A 19439-nucleotide genomic window follows, 5' to 3' on the forward strand; every position below is an offset into this window, starting at 1 on the left:
GGTGGCCAAAGTATTTGAGTTTCATCTTCAGGGTCTGGCCTTCTAAGGAGCAGTCAAGAGCTGATCTCCTCTAGGACTGACCGGTTTGTTTGCCTTGCAGTCCAAGGGACTCGCAAGAGTCTTCTCCAGCGCCAGAGTTCAAAAGCCTCAATTCTTTGATGCTCAGCCTTCCTTATGGTCCAACTTTCACAGCTTTAGAAAAAAATGCATTTTTTTCTGCTTCCTGCTTAGTATCTCAGGAGAGTAGTGCAGCGCTACTACCCTGCCTTGGTTACTTACCACCTGTGATTAAGAAACATTACCCCTAATCTCATATGTGTGGCTGTTGTCCAAGATCACTCAGTAAAGAGGATGCACACTTTACTTCTGTTCAAATGTTCTTTCTCATTCCGTATCACACCAACCCAACAACTTTAGGGGAGTTAGTCAGCCCTTAAATGAAATGTTATGTGGATGACCTAATAGCAGTACTACATGTGGCCCTGTGCATAGAGGGTTTTGATTTAGTAAGTGTGACAGTTAAGCTATGTGTACAACCAGGCCACAGCCTGGGACAGTTACACATTGATACACAATCTGCTAATTGGTTACAGAACAGAAACAGACTTCCTTCCAACTGCATTGGGTGCTAATCTTTACATAATTTCAGCCAGCTTCTGCTATGAGGCTATGGAAATTGCTCATGAAAGAAGAAGGAAGATAATTTTCACTACAGTTCCCTCTCACTGCAGCCCAGTTCATGAGAAATGAAGGAATGGGAAATGCTAAATAACACCTAAATAGCATGGCCCCACCCACCCACCTACTAGTTCCCAAGAAGCCCCAAATGATTGCCAGACTCTTGCCTGCTCTGAGGGATGAAACGATTTTAACCTGTTTGTGCCAATGACTTAAAAAATTAATTTTTAAGCTCAAACGTTTATTTGTTTTAATTTACTGGATTAAATTTATGTTGTACACCAGCGGTCCCCAACCTTTTTGCGGTTGAGGACTGCCTCTGGGGGTGGAGGAGAGCCGGTGGCCCGGGCACCGTGCGTGGCAGCTGCATGCAAACGCGCATGCACAGAGTTGCATGCTCATTTGTGCCAGCAGGGGTGCTAATGCGCATGCACGATTGTGCCAGCAGGGGGCTGCGCTTGCCTCTCACAGGCCTGGCAAGCTTCTTGCTGCAGGGGGGGGGTAGAGGAAGGTGCGGCCGCCGCCGGCCTGGTTATGAGGCCTTCGCGGCCCACTACTGGGCCGCAGACCAGGGGTTGACGACCCCTGTTGTATACCACCCTGAGCCAGCCTGCTGGATAAGGAGGTATTGAAATCAAAGAAAAAAAGAAAGAAAGAAAGAAAGAAAGAAAGAAAGAAAGAAAGAAAGAAAGAAAGAAACAAACAAACAAAGAAACAAACAAAGAAACAAAGAAACAATTTTTTGAAGACTGTGGCAGCTATTTGGAAAAGGAAAAGAGGGAAGATTCCTTTAGTTATTCAAAGGTGGCCTCATACTTAGTAGCTTGTTAAGTATAACATAACAACAGGTCTTTACAAACCGATGAATCATTAAAAGAAAAATGGAGATACAATAATTTTGCATTGTCGTTCCCCGCTCCCTGGGATGTGAAACAGTGAAGAATTAAAAAACAACCCCTCCACCGATCAGAAAGTATTATTCAGTGAATATACCAAACAAGACAAAACAAAAGTAGATGATAGTGAGACATAACCTGGGAGTGTGGCCAGTTATCTATTCACAGAGGAAATCAACAACCCACGGGCAGCTGCTAAAATATTATATTAAGAGAGGCCTATATACTGTGCAGAAAATTATGTCAATTAACTATGTGCAATTTAAGTAAAGATCACTTCATAGTGAATGCATCAATCTTGTTCTAATTTAAATCAATGGCAAGATTCCCATTTGTGTCAGTTGGAAAAAATGAAGGTTAAGACCTCCTGCATTCATAGTTCTTAACATCTTTCTACTGTAGATTTTCTGCCATAACAATCTTATTTATTCTTCATTAACTTCTCTTCCTCATCCCAACACAAATGAATGCCACAACAACCTGCTGGGAATGTGCTTTTCTGAATATGTATTTTGGATACGTGCAAACAGGGAAGCAGAACAATTCTGTTTCCAGTCTGCGCTGGTATTAATACTTATTTTGCCTCTAGGAATGAGTCTGGATACCTATCAGTTTAAATAAATCCAGTACAAAACATTTCTTTATGGTGATGCTAATAATAAGGGCACTTACTTATGTTGCTGTGAGCTGCCGGTGGAAGCAAACAAAAAGGGAAAATTACCTAATTAATGAGACATTCCCTATTATGGGAATTTAGAGCTATCACTGCTATTTTGAATGCCTCTTGTTGATCATGCTAATTCAACTGAACTAGCAGCAACAAGGATAAAGTGTCATGTCCTCAACCATACAGATTGCTATGCTCATGTTCTAAGCACGGATCATCTAGAAGCCCGCGCAGTTGTCCAGATTGGGCTTTCTCAACCAGGGTTTTGGGAAACCCTCGGGTTTCTTGACGTTCCTGCAAGGATGGCAGTTAATTAATTTTTTAGATATTTTTAAAATTTGTTAAACATTTATTGGGTGATATGAAAATGCTGACCCGCCCTCCCAAAATGGCCAACTATGAGTCTGGTAGGGATGGGAAGGGGAGGGGCCCCAGATGGCCGTGTACACAGTTATGCTTCCCGACCATATTCTGCATGATTGCACCACTTCTGGGGTTTCTCCAAGCCTGAAGAATGTTCCAGGGGTTTCTTAATGGTAAAAAAGTTGAGAAAGGCTGGTCCAGATCCTCAATCTTGATAATGTCAGTCACATTTAAATTCCAGAGAAGTGAAAGATATTTGCAACAAACCTGTGTCACATACATTTTAAAAGGATATAAACACAGCTAACTTTATGTGGAACAGTGAGCACTTGTGAAGGACTTGTTACTTGAGCTGAAATATGTTGTCCATTATATTTTACTTTGAGCTACATATACGAGCTGCTATCCTTTCCCCCCTCTGGGTTAGAATAAATGTACAAGATTTGTTGAATGTTGCAATTTATGAATGCACTGCATTTCTAATCATGGTTCAGAATGTTCAGAAATAGATATTTTAAATTAATGCTGGGTATTATCTATAGGTAATTTCAGAGGGTATTTTAAATTAATGCTGGGTATTATCTATAGGTAATTTCAGAGGGTAGCTATGCTGGTTGGCAGCAGAAGAGCTGGATTCGACTCCAGTCGCTCCTTAGAAACTGTCTCCACACTAGCTATATCATTCGAATTTGCATTTCTAAAGGGTTGACTTTTTCCGTCCTTTTCTGCTTCTTCCGGTGCGGTCCCGAATTGCCCCTTTGCTTGCTCTGCAGCAAAGGAAAACCTAGAAAACCCAATTTCATCTTTTCAAGCAGGGTTTAACAGGGTCTAATTTGGGTTTGCCCAGTGTGGAAAGTCAGATACGAAGGGAGCTTTAACCCTTGGAAGCAGCTTATACTCCCCAAATGTTTTTAAAAGTGCTATAGGACTTGACCCTGCTAGACATACGTGTAGCAGTCTGTATTTGTTGCGGAATTGCTAAAATACTTACATTTGTTTGGTAAATACAACAGGACTTGATGAAACAATATCACTCGTCATGTTTGCATGTTGGTTATTAGAAAACTTGATTTGTTCTCATGCCTAATATTAAGTAGCCATTTGTCTATATGCAGGATTATACGGACAAAGGTACAACAGCCACCCAACCAGCAAGTTCCTGCCTCCAGCCACAGCATAGGTAAGGTAAAGTTTTTAATATATATATATATATATTCTAAAGTTAATTCTAAAGAATGTTTAATCACTCTTATGGGCAGATAATTCTGCACAGAACACTTCGCCACACGTGCTAATGCACCTTCTTTGTCATTCTCCAAGAGCTGAACATGGTAAATGAATTTTATAAATACTGCTAAAAGGTTTTGAATTTTACTGATTATTATGATAAATAGCTTTCACCATGAGACAGAAAATTGAAATCTAAACCCAAAAAAAAAATGGTCTCACTAATGGGGGTCTATAGAATGTCAGATAATTAAAGTAATAAATCAAGAAAGGGATAGTTATTCATAACATTTTCTGCATCGTTAGTCAGTAAGTAGTTTTGAATGTGTTTTTTCCTTCTATCAACCATCCCTTCAATAAGTCTTTGTGCACTTGCAATTTTGAGTGAAGAGGCAGTAAAACTTTCCAAACTTTCTTTTGGTTTCTCCCCCTGCTTTTTACCTAATTCAGATGCAGTCCATCTGCCGATAGTCACTGAAGAGTGATGGACTGTATATCAGGGTCCTTCAGGTGGAATCTCTAACCAGGGCAGCACAGCCTGGTGGCTTAAATACAACTCAGTTAACTCAAAAATACTTGTATAATTTATTCAAGCTAATTCAGGCCTGCTGAACAGAAAAAAAAATGAAACCATCTTGAATCATAGTACTTTGGTTTAATTGAGTTATGATCTGATTTTTAAAAATTACTTCTTTTTAGCGAAGATTGTTTTTTCTCTCCATATCATCCCCTAGAATTTAATACATTAAATTTAATTTGCATTTTTTTAAAAATCACTTTTTCTGAGCTGTCACCATGTTTTCAATATTAACAGCCTGATCAACTAAAATGAAGTTCTTAGTTTAAAAGTTTGCATAATTCCATTGATTTTAGGAGGCACTCAACTGGTTTAAATCCAGATCAATGAACTGTAGATCAGGCTATAACGAAGCAATCTTTCTCTTCTGGGGTGGTTACCCCCTTTGATCTTCAGTGTCACTTTAGTAATTAACATATTAGAGAATTAAATAGGGAATTTACTCTACATATCAAAGTAGACTTTAGACAAAGTATAGTGTACATTTCTGTAAATGGCGGGTCCATACCGTTGAATAATAGCCTGGATTGGTGTAATAGTTAAGAGCAGCTGTCTCTAATCTGGAGAGCCAGGTTTGATCCCCTGCTCTTCCACATGCAGCCAGCTGCATGACCTTGAGAAAGTCACAGTCCTGTCAGAGCTGTTCCTGTCAGAGTAATTCTGTCAGAGCTCTCTCAGCATCACCTACCTCACAGGGTGTCTGTTGTGGATAGATGAAGGGGGGAGATTGTAAGCCGCTATGAAAATCCTTCAGGTAGTGAAAAGTTAGGCATAAAAAACCACCTCTTCTTCTTCTTCTTCTTCTTCTTCTTCTTCTTCTTCTTCTTCTTCTTCTTCTTCTTCTTCTTCTTCTTCTTCTTCTTCTTCTTCTTCTTCTTCTTCTTCTTCAGTGCAGCTTCCTAAGTACATAAATCACAAAGGCTTTCACTGGCAAAACCAAAAATGAATGCTCCTGATCTAAAAAAGTAAACCAACCAGTAGGAAAAAGAGCAGAACAAAACATCTGGCTTGAGTACTGAATCCAGTAGTAACATTTATTTCCAAAGCTAGGAGTCCCCATAACATTAGCAGAGCTTTGAGCAGAGAATGGGCCCCACCTTACCATTTGGCAGACTTGAGGCAGAGTCTGGATATGACTGAAGCACAATTACCTCTAGGAAGAGAATATTTTTTGCGTTTTCTGCATTAGGCACCTGATGACTTGAGTGAGCCCTGCTGTCTGCTTCTATGAGCCACTGTGCTGGGGCTGAGGTATGTAGGACAGAGTGACTATAGAGTTCACAGGCTGTGCTGTTTCCCCACTGCAATTCCCTCCATTCAATGGATGCTTGAGCAGTAGGCAGGGGCTGTGGCTCAATGGCAGAAGGTCCCGGGTTCAGTCCCCAGCACCTCCAGTTCTGCCTGAGGCCCTGGAGAACCACTGCTAGTCTGTGTAGACAATAATGATCTTGATTGGACTGATGGTTTGATTCAGTATAAGGCAGCTCCACGTGTGCCCATGTGCATTCATAGCAGCTGGTGATTCCATCTCAGAAAGCAGAGACTGATGATGCACAGCAGCTTCCACACTGGACTGCCGACGGTTTCTTCTCATGTAGCTTGAGCTTTACCTAGGATGTCCCTGGACCAAACATCAGCTCATTCATAAAATTGCTTTAGGCAAGCAGCTTTCTATTTGTCTCTACTGTAATGCAGGAGTGATAACTGCCTACATTACAAGGTTACCGTATGGACTGCTGAACTGGATTGTATACCGAAGAATAAACACTTTAGCCTAAGGATCAGATAAATAGCCCCAGAACTATTTCCTTGTTAGAAGGGATGCATATGCTTAAAGAGGAAAAGGGCAGAACATTTTTCCCCTGCTTGCAAAATACAGTATGTTAATTTAGCTATTGTTGTGCAGAACCATTTGGGTGTGTGTGTGTGTGTGTGTGACTGCAGCTAAAGTCAGTCTTCAGCACTGCATTGTAAGGCATGCCAGGAAATGAAATTCAGATGTTTACCAAATGCATCCAGGCTGCCAAGCACAAGGCTACAAAGAAAATGTAGAAACAGATGGTATTCTGGCTTGGGTATTTCAACATAGGAATCAAAGATGGCGGTCATGGCAAGAATCATGCACATGCCTTCTCATGCATGCTGGTCTGCACATTGATTCATATGCTTCTATTACAGCCTCCACAGGTTCCGTGACCCAAGTGTCTTCAGTAAGCACAGACTCAGCCGGTTCCTCCTATTCCATTAGTGGAATTCTGGGAATTACATCCCCCAGTGCTGAAAGCAACAAACGCAAAAGAGATGAAGGTAAAGGAAAACAAAATTGCACATCCCCCTCTTTTTCCTCGTGGTATATTATAGTCAAGACTATATGGAATTGCATCATCAATTTCTATATTTAATCCATATATTGCAATGCACAACTGCTTCCAAGAGCTCGAGATTTTGTTTTTTTGCAAGCCATTTTGATTTTATAGAGAAAAAACTAAGTAAATATGTCTACATAAAATCACACAGATCAATAAAGATGATGGATTTTTCAGGAGTGTACAAATAACTCACCACAAAAATTATGAATCTGCCTATTAACAAAATAATGAGATGGTAAAAAAAAGGTAATTTTTAATTTGCCAGGTATAGTTTTGACAATCAGATCTGTGGCAAATATAAACTTTAAAATTTTACTTGAAAATAAGATAGGGGATGAGATGGTGACATAATACTCGTAAGTAGAAGGATGTGGTTCTGGCTATTCCAACCACCACCAATTACAGAATGAATTGGCAACATGGTAAATAAAAGCTCTGTCACTACATCACGTTAATATGAGAACTGGGCAATGTCTCTGACTCTTCTTGCATGATCAGTTTGCCTGAGGGATGAGTCACATATCCGTTTTTAAAGCTGGCATTTTTGGGAAAAAAATTCTGGGCAGTTTAAAGTAATCTATCCAAATACAGAAACATCCTAAGAACATTATCCCAGGAGTAAGCCCTATTGGATAGAATTGTGTGGGATTCTTAATAGGCCTTAGTATTGCTCTCGTAGTGTTGTAACAAATAGGGAGGAGGGGAAATCTAGAACTTTGCTTAACAATCATTAAGCAGTTGCGCCTTCGTTTTGGACCAGGTTTTTAGATGGTTCTACACAAATCCATTAGTATCAGCAACACTGAACACAACCTGGAGTAAGCCCAATTCTGATGACTTTTTTAGAAAATCATGAGTTGTCCCATCAATTAAACCACTTTCGGGATCAATTTGAGCTATTGTATATTTTTGACTTGACTTACATGGTTGATTAAGGACCGTTGACTTTGGAGAGTTAATCTTCACAGGCCCCTGTTAAGCAACGAGGAAAGCGGTAATTGAGGGAGCTATGCATTAAAGGCACATGAACAATTTTAAAAGGCTATTTTGAATGGTGTCCTAATGTGAAAATGAACAAGAAAGGAAAATAGGAAATGTAGTGCTTCTTTTGAACAGTGACAAGTTTTAGTTATTAAAAATATAATTTCAGGCTTCCTTTAGCATAAAGGGCAACTATACTGAGCTCTTGTGAATACACATTTCTTATTTAAGCCATACCAGATAATTAAAAGGCATCTGATTTATTAATTAACAGTGCAGTCCTAAACTGAGTTACGTTTTAAGCCCTTTGACTTCAATGGACTTTGAAAGGTATAAATCTGTTTAGGACCGCACTGTAAATGATTTAATCAGTTCGTGGCCTTAGTGTGTTTCAGAATTCCAGAATGTATTTAATAGAATATTTAGCCAGAACATAATTTACATGCATAGTTTATTAATAAAATAATATGTATTTTTTAAAGTATGAAAACAGTGTAAATGGACTGAAGTTAGTTTTAAATAATGGAATCCCATTTTAGCCGCTAATTATCTTTGGGTGAGCACTGCAAACAAAGGCACAAAATTTAGCAATCTGCCTGAAAGTAGACTCTTTCCCTTACCCTAGAAGGAACTTAAGTTTTCCTTTTTCTGAAGTAGCACCAGACTTACTAAGTAAGAGGGATATAAAAATAGCTCTAGTTGGCATATAGAATGGACATCTGAATAACACATGATCTACAGCCTTAGAGTGCATGAATTCAATCAACATTTTAGATTAACCTCTGTACTTTAAAAATTGGTGAAAATAGGCTTAAAGGAATGCAGTAACATTTTCTATGAAGGGGTTTTACCCGTCAAAACTACCACCTTGGTCCAGGTAATTCTCAGTGAATATGAAGAGTGCTAGTAAGCATGCAAGGTGCTGAAGGGAACCAAGAAACTTCCTTGTACATGTTTGGATAGGGCATACAAGCTTGGGTGGGTGCATACAACAAGTACTCTGTTACTACTGTGTAGTGTAATAGTTACGAGCAGCAGACCCTAATCCGGAGAACCAGGTTTGATTTCTCACTCCTCAACATCAAGCCAGCTTGGTCACACAGTTCTTTCAGACCCCTCTTAGCTCTTAGCAAAGCGCCTCCTGCCCTGCTCCCCCAAGCACACCCGCCGCCTCGCAGAGGCGTATGCTTGGTGGGCCCTGCGGAAGCTGCAGCTTCAATGGCAGGGAGGGGCTTCCGCGGGGCCCGCAGAGCACACCCGTTGCCTCACTGGGGGGGAGGGAGCCGGGGATGACTTCTCCGTGGCCACCCAGCACACCGCCACCTTGCTGGGCCGCCAGATGTGTTGGGGGAACACGGAGGGGGGGGGGGCTCCTTAGGCTGCTGAACTACTCTGACTATGAAAACGTTTCCCGATATCTAGCCACTACCATTCTGATGATATTAGCCATTCAGTTGTGACTGACCCTTGGTGATCCTATGGCTCAACTGTCTCCACGTCTTTCGATCTTGCACCGCTTCTTTTAGCAGTATAATACTCTTGCCAGTGTCCATTTAGATCGTATCTAACCACCGTGTTCTTTGTCAGTCTGGTTTCCTTTTACCACTGTCCAGTCCTAGCATAACCGCTCTCTCCACTGGGTTGGATCGCATAATATGGCCAAAGTAAGTGAACTGGAATTTTGTGGTTTCGCCTTCCAGGCTTTAGGCACTCTAGGCTTTCCTTGTTTGGGACTTTTGCTGTCCATGGTACTGTTCCACACGTAGTTTGCTATTGCTGCAGGTCCTTTCCTCTGCTGCCAACAGAAAACGCTCCCTGCCCTCCTCTAATTGACAACCTTTCAAAGACAGCAATCCTGCCCCCTATCAACTTCCTCTTCTCCAGGTTGAACATTCCCAAGTATCTCAGCCTTTCCTCACAGAGCTTGGTCACCAGTCCCTAGATCATCTTCGTTGCTGTCCTCTGCACCCTCTCAATTTAGTCCACGTCCTTTTTGGTGAGGCCTCCAGAACTGCACACAGTACTCCAGGTGCGGTCTGACCATGCAGTATAGACTGCACCTGGAGTAGACTGTGCCATGCTGTATTCCTTCCCCTCTCCCCACTACAAACGATATTTGTATTGTCTTTAATTTTGTTTTATAATTTTATTATTTATCATGTTTTGTGGCTTTTTGTGTCCTTGCAGCAGTTGCTGCTTTGAGTGCTGCCTTACGTCAGAACAGATAAGAAGATATATAAATATTTAAAATGAATAAATAGATAAATTTGCACATACCTCCATGGAGGAATCTCCAGCATGGAATAAGAAAGCAATTCCTACCCTTATGCTCATAAAGCACCCTTTTCCAACCCTTTGACTGTGGAGGAACCCCTGAAATAATTTCTCAGACTCTGAGGAGTCCCAGATGTCAGCCCCCTACCACACCCCTGGAAATGACACAACTCCTTGCAACCTTAGCCCTCCTTTTGCTCCCTTCCCACACTTTTACTAATACTATGGCAGCTCTGTCTCCTATAGGATGGAAAGAAGAGAAGGAATGGAGAAGACATCCCAGAATCCACTCCCATATTATGCCTCATCATAGCTCCCACGGTCCCCCTAAAGAACTCCCATGGACCTCTGGTTGGGAGTTCCTGTCATAAAGGAAATGCTGTCAATTCACAGTGATTCTGTAGGGTTTTCAAAGCAAGAGATGGACAAAGGCAGTTTCCCATTGCCTGCCTCTGCCCTTGACTTTCTTGTTGGTTCTCCCATGCAAATACTAACCAGAGCAAACCCTGTTTTAGCTGATGAGCCTGGGTTGGGCCATCTAGGATGATTGAAGTGATGTATATCAGTATATCAATTACCACAGGGGTAGTCAACCTGTGGTCCTCCAGATGTCCATGGACTTCAATTCCCATGAGCAAATGCTGGCAAGGGCTCATGGGAATTGTAGTCCATGGACATCTGGAGGACCACAGGTTGACTACCCCTGAATTACCAGTTTTTTTTTTTTTACTGTTAACTTGAAAAGAGGCATATACCGATGCGGGGGGGGGGGGGAATCTAGAGAAAAGCAGCAGACAAAAATTTGTTGCAAACAATTCTGTTTTCCATAATGTTCAGAGCATTCCCTCTTCAGAGATTTTTTTTAATTTGAGCTTCACTACAATATGATTTTAAAACACAATAGCTTATATGCTTTTATTCTGAATGGACAAATCTGCTTAGCTATTACTACTCTCAAGAGCAGCCTCTTTAAAGCAAATAGATTAAAACATGTTGCATAAGGCATTCAGTGTGCATGGTTGCATACTGCAGGAATTGCAAAGCTTTTTAAATTTCCTGTTAGGTTTCCCAAAACAAAATTTAGAAATCCAGAAATGTCATTTTAAATTCCTGTTATATCAGCCCTCTGGTGGTTATGGAAGCATCCCTACAGGATCCAGTTTGCCCTACAGAAGTATAAAAAATGCCGTTTACCATTATGAAGGGCATCAGACTTCCATTATGTCATTGCATTATTTCGGTGGAAAGTGCATGGCCATTTAATTACGGACGATGTCGGAGTTTGTAGCAGGTATCAGGGGCACTAGTTAACATTTTCAGACTTTTGAGAAGTCTGATAACTTTATTTTTTTCCTGGTCAGATAATATATAGTTCACCTCTAAGTCTTATTTTTTAAAAATGATTAAGTGGTGATTGTGACATGCTCAGAGGAGCCGTCCAAATAGGTCTAGTGGTATGGAATTGGCTCTTTTCCTAAGAATGTATGGCTGTATCCACAGCACAGTATGATTTATTACCTTTTCCTGTTCACCTCACCCTTGACATCCTTTAGCAGATGTCACCAGCCTTTAACTCAGTGGGCCGCATGCATGGTAGCAACAGGGGCAAACTATATCAGACAATCTTTATTGGTTTATGCAGCTGAAAGTGTCATTTCCCCCCCAGTTGTAATACGGACTCAGAACAGATGTGTCTTAGTGGGGGTTCAGTTGTTTTCACTTATAGCTAAAGGACACACAACTGGAGGCTGACATAAGAAACAGAATATGCTAGAATAACTAGACAGCAGAAGCTGCTGAAATAGAGATGAATTCACCTTCCTTTTTATAAAAAATGGCAGAGGCTTTTATACCTTCACAACACAGTTCTTTTTGAGTGTATTAACCTGTTTAAAGTTTAGAAATGTTCCTGTATATTATTCCCATTCCTCCCCACCCAGAGCTAAGTAAGCATAATGAACAGGTTGTCAGGAAATGCATCATGATTTCATTTTATAGTTTTAAAACCCGTCTTTTTTTAAAGGAAGGCTTGGGAAAATTTTTGAGTGAAAATCCTCATCGTGTTAAAAATAATCGCTGTTGTTCTTTCTCCAATACTAAACAAAATACGTGTGGAAAGAAAGTAACTTTAGTTCATTAAAAGGTGGCCTCGTTCTTTCACAGCATTCACTTTTGAAACAATTGAAATCATCCAGATCTTGAAAGATTACTGAATGATTATCTACATTGATTAAAAAAATGGAATATACTTTAACTAGTTTACTAGGGGTTTTTATGACCACCAAAACACAATAATGTAGCCTCAGGTTTGCTGTCATATAAAAATTGTGTTGCACGTTGTCAGCTTTGAAAATGTATAGTAACATTTCAGAGTGGGAGAGCAAATGTAAACATTTTCCAGAGATGTGTGTTGTCGAAAGGGTCGCACCATTATGGGTTCAAATAATCTCTTCTTGTTATTTTGCTTTGCTCATTCCAGCCGCATGCTATCTAACTATACGTTCTTCGCCCAATAGCAGCCAGTCAGGGGCCTCAAAGATGCTCACAAGGAGGGCTTGAACAAGCTCGAGGCCTCATATATCAGAAAGGGTGGTGCACATCTGAGAAAGCTAGAGAAAACAGCACACTGCTTTTGTCTGAGCCTTGGTGCGATGCTGAAGCTTGAATATGGGCATGAAATATTTGTCCAGGCATTAATTATTTATGTGAAATGTATCACATGGGAGTTTAGTTTCATCCTGATCCAGTGAATGTTGTCTATGTCAGTATCAATACTAACAATTAAAAGGTTTCTGGACATGGATCTCTGGGGTTAAAAAACTCTGGTAGTAGTCAAAAGGAGGTGGGGAATATTACATGCACTAACCTCAAAGGACATATGTGATCTCATAGATTTCACTTTAGAGGCCTCCAAGTAGCCCACAACTGCAACATGATGGACATAACATCCTGTTGCACTCATAGTCCTTTAGAAAAAGGGCTGTTATGTACATATGGGTTGTGGACTGGTTTTATATGCAGCTGTGTACACTAGCTGCAGTAAATTCAGAGGTGAATGAGCCTCTTGTGGCACAGAGTGGTAAGGCAGCAGACATGCAGTCTGAAAGCTCTGCCCATGAGGCTGGGAGTTCGATCCCAGCAGCCGGCTCATGGTTGACTCAGACTTCCATCCTTCCGAGGTTGGTAAAATGAGTACCCAGCTTGCTGGGGGGTAAACAGTAATGACTGGGGAAGGCACTGGCAAACCACCCTGTATTGAGTCTGCCAAGAAAACGCTAGAGGGCGTCATCCCAAGGGTCAGACATGACCCGGTGCTTGCATAGGGGATACCTTTACCTTTTTTTACCCTAGCTGCATGTACAACAAACAGTGCTCTAACAGTATACCTATAGGCTTGGATCCAGGGATACACCAGTGGAAATATAAACAGCTTTATTGCAGTTCTTCTTGCACAAATTCTTGTGCAACACTTAGAATTTTCCTCTCTGTGTATTATATTGCCCAGAAATTGATTGTGTAAGATCTTGAACAAGCACAAATGCAAGTGGGGATACAACAAGTTTGCCTCAGCCTAAGGTGCCACCTTGCACAAGAGTTGCAGTTGGATCCAACCCACTGGGTATATACATAATGAGCATTCCTGATTAGGAATAGGTTGTTGTTGTGTCAAACCCTCAAATGTATTAATAATATACTTCAGTGGTTGACACACCGAATAATAACAAGGATTATGGCTGTTGTGGGTATTCCAGGCAGTGTCGCCATGGGCTGGTAGCTTTCGTCCCTGATGTTTCACCAGTAACCGTGGCTGGCATCTTCAGGGACTGGATGTGGCAAAATGGGAATCTCATGAAGCTACGCAAAACCAAAAAGGGAACCGAAACCGAACCTGAGCAGAAGTCAGGAACCCAAAAGTTGAGCTGCAAAAGAATATTAAAAAATAATTACAAATACTTATTAAACAAAGTGCACCAATAATATATTTTTTAAAAAGGTAAAACAACACATATCTAACTGCACATGAATGAATAGACCAAATGCGTTTCGACCCACAGGGGTCTTCCTCAGTGGTCAATGCATAGTGTGGAATGCTCTCTTGTATAAGATCAAAACCTAAATGCTTGCTGGGTGGCAAAGAAAAATCTGTTAGGAGTAGCTCCAACTAGTGTTTCTAAAGTATTTTAGAATTTTAGATTTTATATTGATTTTACTCTATCATAATATATTTTATTATATATTCTGCTTACCATCCTGAGTCCGCTCCAATGGAGAGGACAGTTTATAAATTTAAATAAATAAACAAACCCATTCTAGAGTGTAGAAGTAGCAGTGTGAATTCCCATCACACATTGGCTGCGTCTTAATTATCAGGCAGGCAACACAATGAACATGAAACCGTCAGAGAATATGGGGCTGAGCATTACAAATTTGATGAATTAAGAATTATGGGCAATAGAAACAGATTAAATATATCAGTGCTCGGATGTTTTTTTTTTAAAGGATATATTAGCAAAGATTAATATAGATGACTATTTCATATATTGTGCACAAGTTGGCATGTCATACCAGAAAGAGGTGCAACAGGACCACTCTGCACAATTCAGACAGATTTGGCAGGTTTCAGCACAGAGTCACTGATCTGTGAGTTCCTCCTGATTGGACGGAAGGAAATCTCTGGACCAGTAGAGATCTCTAGAGCAGTGACTCATGCAGGTCACAATCCAAGTAAAGGTGCTCTGAGTTAGAGCCTAGCTACTGTATCTCTGCATCAAGAGTCCCATAAGTGAATCACCCATCCTATGCAGAAATGTGGGAGAATATTACTGTCTTTCAGAGCAGTAAATCGTGAAGAAATACACTGGCCAGATTCCTCTTTGGGGTTTTGGGCAGACAAGAGCTTTTTGATGTTTAATCAATCTGTTTATTTCTCATTGCAATTATCTCGCAGCACATTTTGGGAATTCTTAGTCTACATCGGGGTAGTCAACCTGTGGTCCTCCAGATGTTCATGGACTACAATTCCCATGACCCCCTGCCAGCATTTGCATTGTAGTCCATGAACATCTGGAGGACCACAGGTTGACTACCCCTGGTCTACATGATGGGTCATGATAGCTCTCCCTTTCTGTTTTCAAATCTCTCAAAACCAATTGCCAGCCCACATCCTGAGATACGTGGTGCTAATGGGGGCTGCCTGTCTGGTCCACAATGAATGAATGGAACCAGGTAGTACAGGCCATGTGGAATTGGTGCCCAGCGATTTATCCTTTTACTGTATAATCACCAAATGATTTTGTAATGCATTATGAGCTGTTGGAAAGTGAACAGTTTATGAGCCTCGTTTCTTACTAAATAGCTATTGGTTTCACTTCCTATACAGGGGTTAGTTTGGGGCAGGGACTAAGCCTATATAAGGGCTGCTTTCAGTTTTGCTGTTGTTGTTTTTTCTGAGTGTGAGTTAATAAACAGTTGTGTTGGAGACATCGCCCTACCGCATCTATATATTGCACTGGCGACGAAGGTGGGATGGCACATCGAAGAATTCGACCCGGTGGACCCCAGCAAGTGGGAAAACTACATGGCACAGTTTGAATTGTACACAGCAGCAAACAAAATTGCTGACCCAACTCAAAAGAAGGCAGCCTTCGTAAGCATCTGTTGTGCCCGGACTTGCCCCGGCGCAGCTAGAAGAAGAAGAAGAGTTGGTTCTTATATGCTGCTTTTCCCTACCCGAAGGAGGCTCGAAGCGGCTTACAATCGCCTTCCCATTCCTCAATAGCGGATATCCTGACTGCCTCGACATCCCATTTTGCACCACGGCCATCCGAGGTAGTGCAAAGGCATGCTTTCTACATGCCCAACCAAAAGCCAGGTGAAAGCACCGTGTCATTTGTAGCTGAACTCCTTCATTTGGTGCAATGTTGCAACTTCCTCAAGATTGAAGATATGTCACGGGACCGGTTGGTCTGTGGCCTTGCAGACGAGGTGACACAGTGGAAATTATTCAAAAAACAAGACCTCACCTTCCAGACAGGTTTTGATGTCATATTGGATGCTGAAATCCCTGAAGCCAGTGCACGGGTGGTCAAGCTTACACAGCTCCAAGACTCCCTGCCAAGGGACAGCCAGCCGCTACCGAGTGATGCAGCACACAGCCTACATACGCCCAGCGTCCCTCCTCGTGACCCGCCCAGCGAACAGTAGAACTGAAAGCAGCCCTGATATAGGCTTAGTCACTGCCCCAAATGAACCCCTGTATGGGAAGTGAAACCAATAGCCATTTAGTAAGAACTGAAACTCATAAACTATTAACCTTTCCAACCGCTCATAGTACATTACAAATTTCATCCGATGAACAAATCTGTGCAAGTTGTGTGTTTGTTCATGGACAATTTAGAGGCAGAACAAGTGACTGGATAGGCGAGTCCTTGCAGATAATTCCCTTAGCTCCAGTGACCCCCCTCCCCCGTGGTGATGTATCCTATTAGAATAAGGGCAATAAAGCTTAATGTAATATATTATAAATGATGCAGCAGGCAAGATGCATACATTTGCTGCCCACCCACTACCTCATTACCTGAAAAGAAATCAAGCTGGATTTAAATACCTCCCCCTCCTCCGAAGTCATAACAGCTGTCTATATGGGCATTTCTAATTCACCAGCATACAGAGCAACCCTGATGTTGAAGAGGGTATGGGAAATGGAACACAGTGTGGGGAAGAGTTGGGTGTGTGTGTGACTATGTCAGCACACTCATCCTTTGTTTGTTTGTAAGCTCACGCATATTCATATTTACATAACACGAACATCATAATACATGTAAACCCAAACGAATGGTGACCATGCAAGTTAAGCTTGCTATTCTCATTTGGTCCTCGCATCAGTTAAAGCCCTTTATTATGCTGTATGCTAATTTGCTACTCACCCTGTACCTCTATGTTGGGACGGGTAACTTCCATTTCAGTTTGGTGTAGTGGTTAGGAGTGCGGACTTCTAATCTGACGAGCCGGGTTCGATTCTGCACTCCCCCACATGCAGCCAGCTGGGTGACCTTGGGCTCGCCATGGCGCTGATACAGCTGTTCTGACTGAAGAGTGATATCAGGGCCCTCTCAGCCTCACCCACCTCACAGGGTGTCTGTTGTGGGGAGAGGAAAGGGAAGGCGACTGTAAGCTGCTTTGAGACTTCTTCAGGTAGAGAAAAGTGGCATATAAGAACCAACTCTTTTTCAAAATATCTGAGGAAGTGTGTGTGCACATGAAAGCATATACCCTGAATTAAACTTGGTTGGTCTTGAAGGCACCACTGGATTTGACCTTTGTTCAGATGTACGGAATGTGCTATATTTAGGATGCATTTGCTCTAAGATACATTTCTGTATAATCTTGCTAGGGGAAGCAATGAAAGCATTCTTGTATCTTTCCAAAATTAAAATCTGAAATTGACCCCCCTGCCAATAAACCTAAAGGAAGATGTGAATTATTGTCTAACTCAGCCTTTCTCACATTTTTTACCATTGAGAACCCCTTGAGACAGTATTCACACTTCGAGAAACCCGAGAAGTGGTGCAATCATGCAGAATATGGTTGGGAAACAGAGCTGTGGACACACCCACCTCGGTCCCTCCACTTTCCACCCCCTCCAGGCCCAGAGGGGCAGGTCGACATGATGACATATTGTTGTTAGCTGCTGTGAGCCTGCAGGCCAGGAAGCGGAGGCACTGGTGGGGGTTATGGGAATTGTAGTCAGTGGCCTATAACTAATAAATAAACAAACAAACAAATAAATAATAACTGGTCACATCACATGATCAAATTTTTAAATTTAATTTTAACAATTTTTTTAAAAACACATAAAAATGAGTTAGCTCCTACCCATTTGGGAAACCTTTCCAGGCCTGTCAAGAAACCCCAAGGTTGAGAAAGCCCGGTCTAACCTTGTGCACAATCATTATGTTTAGAGAGAATGTGCCAGCAAGTAACTAGTTCAAAGGTAATTTCAGTCACAGAGTTATTAGGCAGTTTGGGCTTATCTTCTACAGATGAGCCTTATAGACCAATTGCAAGGGTGACTGAGCTAGAACATGACGTATTTTGAGAATTTGGGAATGTTGTTAAGCACCAGCAACTTTGGAAGATCATATATTTTACTTTGCGAGGCAGCAGAAGCGTTGGTCTAATGCACATGTGCAGCAGAGTGACTATAGGGCAGGGGTGGCTCTCCAGATGTCCATGGACTGCAGTTCCCATGGCATGGCAGGGGCTCATGGGAATTGTATTCCATGGGCATCTAGAGAGCCACCGTTTGACCACCCCTGCTATAGGGTTGCCAACTTTGACATAGGAAATTCTTGGAGATGGGGGTGCTACCTGTGGAGGCCAGAGCTTGGGGAGGAAAGAGGAAAAGGATGTGCCATTATTGAGTCTCTGCTCCAAAGCTGCCGTTTCCTCCAGAGAACTGGTCTCTGTAGTCTGGAGATGAAGTAACTTGATTAGGGTCCAGTAGTACCCTAGAAACCCAGAAGATTTTGTTTTGGAGGGGGATAAACCTTCAAGAGTCACAGCTCCCTTCCTCAGGCAAAAGGAGCTCTGACCCTTGAAAGCTTATACCCCCCAAAATCTTTATGGTGCTGCTGGATTCTGTTCTTTGGCAGACCAACGCATCTGTCTTCTGAAACTTTTTGGAGATCATTCTGGGTGAAATCTAGGCCCCACCTGGAGGTTGGTAGCCCTAAGAAGTGCTGTAATTATTCCATTTTAGGCTATAGAAAAGGCTGTCACTTAAAAATTCTCTCCCAGGTTAAAACCATGTAAAAATAAAACAATTCATACCACTATTTGTGGATTAGAAATATTATGCTCTCAATGTAAGTGGTAGAGATACTTTGACCGCAGGACAAATGTGAGTCGGTGATAGTTTAGTCATATAAGCAAAAAGGACAGTCAGGCAAGGTCAAGTTTATTTCTATGGTCACAGACCAGAATGCAGATAAAACTTTAAAACTTTTAGGCAACTATTGGACTGTTGATTGTATGTATCACTTCACTTTTTACTGCAGTGTCCTCTGTTTTGATATCTTACTTTCTTCATTGTGGTATGCCATGTCTTGGGTTTCCATTTGCATTATTTTTCCAGTTTTGTACAATATGTGTGTTATGTGCCATTAAAAAGTTGCTTCTGACTTGGGATGACTCTAGGTCAGTCTTTCTCCACTTTTTTACCCTTGAGAAACCCCTGAAACATTCCTCAGGCTTCGAGAAACCCCAGAAGTGGCGCAATTGTACAGAATATGGTTGGGAAGCAGAGCTGTGTACATGAGCATCCAGGGCTCCTCCCCTTCCCACCCCCTCCAGGACCATCATTGGACATTTGGAGAGGGGGGTCAACATGGACATATATGGTCATA

The 19439-nt window shown here is 41.7% G+C and overlaps 1 protein-coding gene across 5 annotated transcripts in view; it reads left to right on the forward strand.

Annotated features, from left to right (window-relative positions):
* The window catches only part of PAX5 (paired box 5), a 265617-nt gene that overhangs the window by 21348 nt on the left and 224830 nt on the right, over positions 1–19439 (forward strand). For all 5 annotated transcript variants that reach the window (XM_077345566.1, XM_077345567.1, XM_077345568.1 and 2 more), the window contains exons 4-5: positions 3720–3784; positions 6587–6715. In XM_077345566.1, coding sequence (XP_077201681.1) covers positions 3720–3784; positions 6587–6715 — 194 coding nt within the window. The remainder of the gene's footprint in view (positions 1–3719; positions 3785–6586; positions 6716–19439) is intronic.

Source organism: Paroedura picta, chromosome 7, assembly GCF_049243985.1.
Source record: "Paroedura picta isolate Pp20150507F chromosome 7, Ppicta_v3.0, whole genome shotgun sequence".
Taxonomy (NCBI): Eukaryota; Metazoa; Chordata; class Lepidosauria; order Squamata; family Gekkonidae; genus Paroedura; species Paroedura picta.